Genomic DNA, 8,023 nt, shown 5'->3' with positions numbered 1-8,023 from the left:
TTTCCATTTGATAATCTTGCTTTATGTTTGAAAACAAAAAAGAAAGTTCCAACACATTTTCCACAATGCGACTGCGAACTGGAGCCACTCATCGGTATCTCAGAAGATGAGCTGGAATATTTATGAATACGATGAAGAGAGGGTTTTCAAAGAGAGACTGTGGAGTTCCCTTTCACAGAAACCGGTTTTTTTCGTTTCATTAAATATATTAGAGAAATAGCAATGCATATTTCTGAGGGCGTCGGAGATGCGTGAGCAAGGGGAGAATACGAGAAAAAGCAGTCTTGAGATGGATGATCGCTCTTATTTTCGATATCTCTCTGAATCTCCATTCCGTTAGTGTACTTATCACGGATTGTTTTAGGCACCATTCCTGTGTACATAGTAGGCTGTTTGACAGAAATTAACTACTCCCTCTGTTGAATGAATTAATGCTCCTTTCCGTAACATACAATAGGTAGGACCGCAAGAACGAACGTCTCCTTTGTTTCTTTTTGCCTGATTGATGTTGTCGACTATGGCGTTACGTGTAGGTTTGTCAGAATATCAATTCTCTTTTTTACAAAATTTACACAAAAGTGGTCAGTTTCCAATTTGGAGCAATGATATCTTTGATCATTTCTACTGACATCAACAAACATGAGTATGATTTTAAACTGACATATTTGCTCACGGTATCCATTTTATATTCATGTATTTTTGTGTAAAGTATCACTGCACAGGAGATGTTTCAGAACATTGACACCTGAGTTTGAAGATGTCACTTTTCAGTGGTTCTGTAATCTGAATATCTCAAACAAAAATCCTACGAAACAGAAATTATCACGCATCAAATTTCTGATTTAAAATCTAAGGAATAACTGTGCAAAGCATTTTAACAACCCGGGAAATTAAGGGAGTTCCATTGCGGAAAGCAGGGTGAAATCTAGCCTCAGCTACAAAGAGATGCCGCTAAAATATATTTTTCTTGTCTCCATTATTTATAACTAATCTGAGACATTGTTTCAATAGCGATTCCATTGCTTTCTTCAGTTCTTCTCTATATTTTTTCTGAGTTGTGGCATAAATACAGGGATTCAGGAAACAACTCAACAACTTAAGGATATTTCCTGTTTCAGTTGCGATGTATTCAGAGTCGTTAAAGTCACCTCTGTAATAATTAGGGTTTGACAGCCTATTAATGACTAAAGTAATAGAATATGTAAACCAAAGCAACATGAAACTGACAGATACGGAGAATAATAAAACAATGGACTTCCTCCGGTTCTCCATCTCCGCATTGCTTTCATTCTTATTTCTGTGACCACGGAGTCTAATGCGAGTTCTATTCGCCATCACAATATGGCGGATGGTTAAAGAATTAAACGTGAAAATTAGGAGAAATGGAAGCCAACCAATCCAGGCGGTATAAAACCAGACAAACGCCAACCCTGCAGATGAAGTCAAGAAATTTACACTTGATCGGCAGCCCCACTGGATTTTATGAATGATTTGCTCTGGCTCATATGCAAACAAACCTGGAATATTCTTTGATAAGGTCAAGACCGAAATGATTATTAATACCGTGAATGCAGTTCTTTCCGTACAATATCGAGTTTTAAATCTCTGGCAGCAGATCATCATAAATCTATCGAATGTGAAGGACACAGTGAACCAAACAGTTAGGTCGAGACTGATGACAGTCATGTATAGAACAAGCTTGCAAGCAGGCGTACGGGAGAAGAAGGAAAATGGAAAGTGATAACTTAAAATGCGATATGCTACCACATTATTGATAACGATCAATAGATCCGATGTTGCCATGGCCACTATATAGGAGGTGATGCATTTTGAAAGACCACAGTTTCCTCGTATGATAATTAAAACAGTCACCATGTTCGCTGTAATAGAAAGAGATACAAGGTACAGAGTCGGTAATGTTGCAATGTGTGATTGAAATAAAGGTGAAGATGTTTATGAAGAGAATGTGAACACATTCTGAGTGATTTACAAAATATGAAATTTATGCAAATGTTTAATGTGCAGCTGTAGTCATCATTTTGTTTGATATTATCAGACTGTCTAAAGAACAACACGACTCTTTGCAGACTTCACTATGGGGGCAATTGTTAAGCTTCCATATAAAATGGAGAATCCGAAAGTGTTCAGACACTAGTTTGATAATCTTCTGTGAACATTGACAGCGGAAAATGTAGCGTTTTCAACGCTTACACGGATGAAGTAAAATCAACCACAAACAAACAAGATCAATGACTTGCCTGGAAGACAAACAGCTGCAAGAAGTGGATAGTAAATCTCTTTCAAAACTAAAACCGGTGGTTTTCTCATTTCTGAAAATGAATAACTGTTCTGGGTGCTGACGTTCTCTGGCTGCCGTATGACCAACATATGAAAATAGTAACCTGTATTTATGCACAGCTCAGACCTCCAGTGAGTCGATTACGTCAACTCATCACTTGCATTAGTTCCGCTCATTTAGAATGTTTTTATTTTGTGGAGTGCAACGAAACCAAAATAAGATCTGGCCCGAACATTCTCGACCTCACTTTCGTTGTCCTCTCTATGCATTGGACGCAAGATATAATGTGCATCAAATAATTTCAGAATTAAACCGATGTATTTTGTGAAAAATAACACTGCCTCCTGATTTTGTTTTGTTATTAACACCTTTATCAATTGTACTCTGCTCTTCCTAGCTGCCAATAGCTGAATTCTTATGTATATTGTAGCTCATCAAATTCCAACATTTGTCAATTTCTGAAATTGAACACGAAGGGATATACTTACCATATTGGAAAATTTGTTTTCATGTATCACATGTGATAATTGCCATCCTCTTAGCCATTGACACTTTCCAGACGAGTTGGAAATTTGCTATCACTCACCTGAAGGCCTGAGAGTGGACACAGAGCACTGAAGGAATATCAATATTCCTTCCTGAAAACACACATAGTTTCTACGCTCTTCAATCAACCATCTAATGATAGAGAATATGCGGGTGGAATTTAATATCAATACCATTGTGAGAGAAGTAGAATCAGAAAGAAAAAACGTATTGTTCTGGTGACAAGGCTGTCACTTAATAAATGATATTCTGTCTTGTTTTCTGAAAGAGGTCATAAAGGCAGAGGTGCCACAGTGTCGAATTTATTAATGATTTGGAGACGTTCTGTTGGGCTACAACACCAGGTTATAGTCCAACAGTTTTATTTGGATGCATTAGCTTTCAGTTTAACAATGTAAGTGGAGTGGCCAGTTCTCTCCTTTTACGTCTTTCTTTTTTCGACTTTGTTTTAGCTGCAACAGACACAAGATGGTGGACTGCAGGGAAGATGCAAACTTATTTAAATGATTCTTCAGACTTTCTTCTGCAGGTTCTGCCTTTGCAGTTGTTTCCTTCAGTCGGTAAGAGTCTGTGTTTGAATTTTTTTGCCAATGCGCATGATTATGTGCTGTTAAAGTATTGGAACAGTAAATTGCCAGTCGCTGTTGGAACGGATTTGGGAAGTCTTTCAGCAGTTTACTGTTTCAAAATTCCGTTGTTTTTTTTTGGGCTTCAATACTGTGCTTAAAAGACTTTTTCCTCTTAAAGTCAGTGCTTTTATGACTCGTATCAGATTGGGAACTCCCACTTCACATCAACCTTTCTATAAAAGATAGTCAGGGCCACCTGCTGAAAATACTTTGACGGGGTCAAGCCTGGCCCATTGCACTTTGGTGGTTTTGTTGCAATCATTTGATAATCCCAATTTGATTTTAGAGTAGTTGAACTCAAAGGCGAGTGTTAGGTGCTGGACTGTTTTGGGGTGTGTATTCAATTCGCGGAGTTAAAAGAATGCTTTGCGTCCGAATTACCCTTTCAGTCAGTGATTTTTTTCTGGCGGGGGGTGGGGGCGGTACGAATGAAATGATTTAGTGATTTTCCAGAACTTGAAGATAAAGTTAAAGATATTGCAACTGGCAGACTGGAATGGAGAGACAAAGGGGAGTTGTGTGTGCCTTCCTCTGTGAGAAAAGGAGAGCTAATTACAGCAAAAGCCCAAAATTTAATTTTGCTGAAACCTTTGGAATTGACTAGAATTCAATTGGATATGAGGCAGCTTGAACAGTAACCGAACTGAAGTAGTTCGAATAAAGTTGAAGGCACAGGAAAAGATAAAAGGACCGAGTCACTCAAACAGGAAAAGAAAAGCAGAGGCGAGGAGTGCCCTCACAGAAGAAAGAGAACAGAGAGAGAAAGAATGGGGGGAAAGAGATTGAGTTTGGTCTTCACAATTTGCCACTTAGAAAGGAAAGTTGACGTAAATGGATGAAGGTAAAGTTGAATGGTACGTTTAGTTAGGAGGTAAGAGTTGATAAGCAAAGTCATCGTACCAAAAAGCCTGGTGGACGTCGATTCAAATGTATCCAAGCAGTATATACATTTGATGAGAAGATTGTCGAAGCATTTTTCATTTCATTCCAGAAACAAGCTCAACACATTGAGTGGCCACTCATGATTAGGGGTTTCGTTGAACCAAATAAATTTGGAAAGTAGAGCTCGTGGCGTATCAGCATCACTATCAGAAGAGGTAGGTGGTGATGTGACGAGGCGAAGGAAGCCATATTTAAGTGCATATGACATTCTACCCGAAGATCACAGACAACGTTTCAGGAAACTAGGAATGGACACTTTTCGAACCTATACTGAGTTTGAAAGAATCACATTTAGCTGCAGGAATCAATTTCAATTCATGTGAGATTGGAATGATGTTCAAGAGAAATCCTTAGGTGGTAAGGGCAAACAAGACTATATTGAAGTTAATAAAGAAAGTTTACCACAGGGTAAAACGAAAATCCATGAAAGGGGAATATAACTTGAAAGGCGGAGGTGTTCTCACTGCAAACAAAATAGGCTCCATGAGTTCACAGTGTTGGTGGTTTAATAAATGCACTGGGAAGAAGATATCGGCAAACAACATAAAGCAGGGATTTTTGTTAAAATTGCAAATTAAGTCACAATGGCTGCTAAAATGCTGGACCAGAATGTATGTCCAGGTCGGATTTTATTTGAGAAGCAAGTGGCAGTTCTTCCTCAAACATTTACTTGTGAAAGTAAGATTTCCTCGCATAGACCGGGAACAACACCGAAAGAAAGTATCGTAATCAGAGATACGGGATCAGAGCAATCTTGAATATTGACGGATCAAGAGACATATAACGCAGACATAATATTGCTGCTATTACGTGGAATTCGTAGTGATCCGAGAAATGCTCCATGTGAGCAGTGAAGTTGGAGGGTCTAGGGAAACGTAGAGAATTATTGGTAAGAACACTGGAGAAACTCTGGGCTCCTGGAGTACAATTCGTGTTTTATAACAATATAGCTGGGCCACAGGTATATCTTCTGTGGTCAAAACCCAGTGGAGAAGCAGAATTCTCTAACTCTGAGATATTACAGGAGGTATATCATGTGATTTTTCCTGACTATGTGATAACCAGGTCAAAATATCACCAGTGGAAAAAAGATAAGAAATCAAAGAATAAAGATAAAAACGGTAAAGTAGAATTGTTTGCAATCGTGTTTGTTGGAATGTTTGAGATAATTCATGAGCAGATGGAGGACAAAGAGGATCTTTATGATTCAGAAAATTTAACTAATTTACAACAAATGACGGAAAACTGAAAAGCATTGTACCCAAATGCGTACACAGAAGGAGAATCTATATGTATTTCGGAGTGCGACCATCTTAACAAAAGATATCTTGATGAGGAATAGCCTCATGGTATATGGATGAGAGATGGGCAGAAGTTCAGAAAAATGTATTGCCAGTGGTTCACAAAAAGGGCATATGTTAGGTAGCACATGAATTACCAGGAAGAGAAAAACTCATGCTAATACAGAAACGCATTTTCTTATTGCCTAAAGACGTGTCTACTTTTTGCGAGATTTGTCATACGTGTCAGGCAATTGGATAAACTGAAGCACCAATAAAAAAACAGCATTTCAATACCCGTTTCTGCATTTCAGAAAGCGTTAACAAGGATTTTAATTGATTCCGTAGGACCAATAACTGAAAGGGAATTTGAGAATATCCAAGCGCATGCATAAAATTTCGTACTGTTTATAGAACCCATCTGATCTAAATACTTGACACGTTTCAAGAAGCATTAAAGGTGGCATTGTTTTTTCAGAAACGGAAATGACAGAGCAGGCACGATAATTAGTACACAAATGGAAGGAGATCGCTCAGTACTTCTGATATGTTGTAAATTAGTAGAGATCATTAGTCCACACAAACATGAAGAAAAGTCAAGTGAGGACATTGCTGAACTGTATTTGGACTGCAGCAGGGAGACATAAGGAAACTACTTAATTACTTAATAGTCACGCAAAAAAGGTCTGGACAACCATTTTATCTTTGCTACTGTTACACAGAAATTGAAGAATGACAAGCAGCTCCTGAAAGCTATTGCATCGCAGGAAAAGGAGTAGACTAGTCTGTTCCAACTGTTTGTCAAGAAAAGTTATTTAGGAAAAGATTATGCCTGCTGCATGGGATTAATCGGTCTCAATTCAATCTGCCTGTACTGACTGCATTGTTCGAATAGGCAATGACACGACACAAAATTAACCGTTAATCTGCTGAGAGAAGCTTTCCCCTGTATTTGCCACATATCTTACAAAAACGAATCAGTAATGTGTAATTTCCTGGCTCATTCAGCGTTTTGTTAGTTGTCCATAAATGTCCTGGTGGGGAAAAAAAATGAACTGCTGTTCTCTTTGTGCTGCCGGTAAACTCACACTACTTTTCCAGAATTCTTCCCAGCGAAGGAACTTTGAGAAATCATCAATCAGGTGCAGAGCGATGCACAGAGGAGATGCAGAGGCAGGTGTTCGTGTGTATCTGCTGTTCCATGCCTGGTAATTTTAGTGGAATCATAATGTGATCTCTGATGGCGACTGTGATTTTTCTCAACCATATCTTGTCGATAGTGGCGAGTGTTTTAATTCGACTTCAGTGTTGCAAGGAGCAAATGAAGAGCCAATTCAGCGAAGTTGCTTTGTTTGCATGAGGGCCTGTCTAAGACAAATTTAACGCATTTTAATAACCGTAGCTCCATGACCATTATTAAACATTTCGTGGGATTAAAGCGCAGTCCCATAGGAGATTGCGTGAATTTTAACATTGTTCATTTTGCCATAGACATCACAATTGATAATTAATTTTGCAGAGCATTTGACTTTGATCTTTAGGGCTCAGTTTCGACAGGAAAAGCGCCAGAAGAGTGGAGGAGAGAAAATAGTTTTCATATTGTTCAAGAAGGGGAGTAGAGGCACCGCTAGGAATTATACACCAGTGTATCTTCCGTCGATTGTGGGTGAATTGATGGAAAAGGTCAGAAGAGATTGATTTAAAATCATCGAAAAAAGAATGAGTTAATTGGAAACATGGAACGCGGTTTTGTGAAGAGTATAGCGTTACTCCCAAACATTGTTGAGTTATTTCAGAAGCCGAAAAACTGCTGAATAAGGGTGAAGACTTGCAATACAAGATCGTGTTCGAACCGGTTCCGCATCGGAGGCTATTGCACATAAATTAAGAAGCACAGAATCGAGGGTGTATGGGGGGGGGGGGGGGGGGTGGTCATTAATCAGCGAGCTATGAAAAGATAGAGTGTTGTGGTTGATAGGTTATGTGTGTCCTGGAGTTCAATTACTGGTAGTATAATGACAGCATCTGTTTTCGGCCACTGTAGTGCATCGTCCTTAAACAGGACCTGAATGAGGGCATAGAAGAATGGGTGAGGAAAATTGAGAATGACACTAGTGTTGGTGGAGTTGTGGAAAGTGAGGAACGATGTTGCAGGTCACAAAGTGACATAGACAAGCCACAGAGCTAGGCTGAGAAGTGGAAAATGGAGTTTACTGTGGATAAGTGTGAGGTTATTCACCTTGGTAAGAGTAACCGGAATACCGAGTGGTGGGCTCGAGGAAAGAATCTTGATAGTGTCGATGATCAGAGAGATCTTGGTGTCAATT

The 8,023-nt window shown here is 39.0% G+C and overlaps 1 protein-coding gene across 1 annotated transcript; it reads right to left on the bottom strand.

Annotated features, from left to right (window-relative positions):
* Positions 1-951: 951 nt before the first annotated feature.
* On the bottom strand, positions 952-2,328 carry LOC148148025 (putative G protein-coupled receptor 139). Its single transcript, XM_087994002.1, has 2 exons — positions 2,259-2,328; positions 952-1,880 (listed from the first exon to the last, which is right to left on the bottom strand). The coding sequence occupies exons 1-2, from the start codon at positions 2,326-2,328 to the stop codon at positions 952-954; spliced, it is 999 nt and encodes a 332-aa protein (XP_087850128.1).
* Between the last annotated feature and the right edge of the window lie 5,695 nt (positions 2,329-8,023).

This window comes from Chiloscyllium plagiosum, unplaced genomic scaffold (genome assembly GCF_037043375.1).
Source record: "Chiloscyllium plagiosum isolate Xiang-an unplaced genomic scaffold, Cpla_swu_hap1 HiC_scaffold_14, whole genome shotgun sequence".
NCBI classification, from domain to species: domain Eukaryota; kingdom Metazoa; phylum Chordata; class Chondrichthyes; order Orectolobiformes; family Hemiscylliidae; genus Chiloscyllium; species Chiloscyllium plagiosum.
Note: the sequence above shows the minus strand (reverse complement) of the source record. Positions and strands in the feature narration are given on the sequence as shown.

Excerpts from the sequence above, each read along its gene's own strand:
- LOC148148025 (XM_087994002.1), bottom strand. The coding sequence starts at position 2,328 with ATGAGAAAACCACCGGTTTTAGTTTTGAAAGAGATTTACTATCCACTT. Across the intron at positions 1,881-2,258 it reads TGCAGCTGTTTGTCTTCCAG|CGAACATGGTGACTGTTTTA; the intron begins GCAAGTCATTGA and ends TTTCTATTACAG.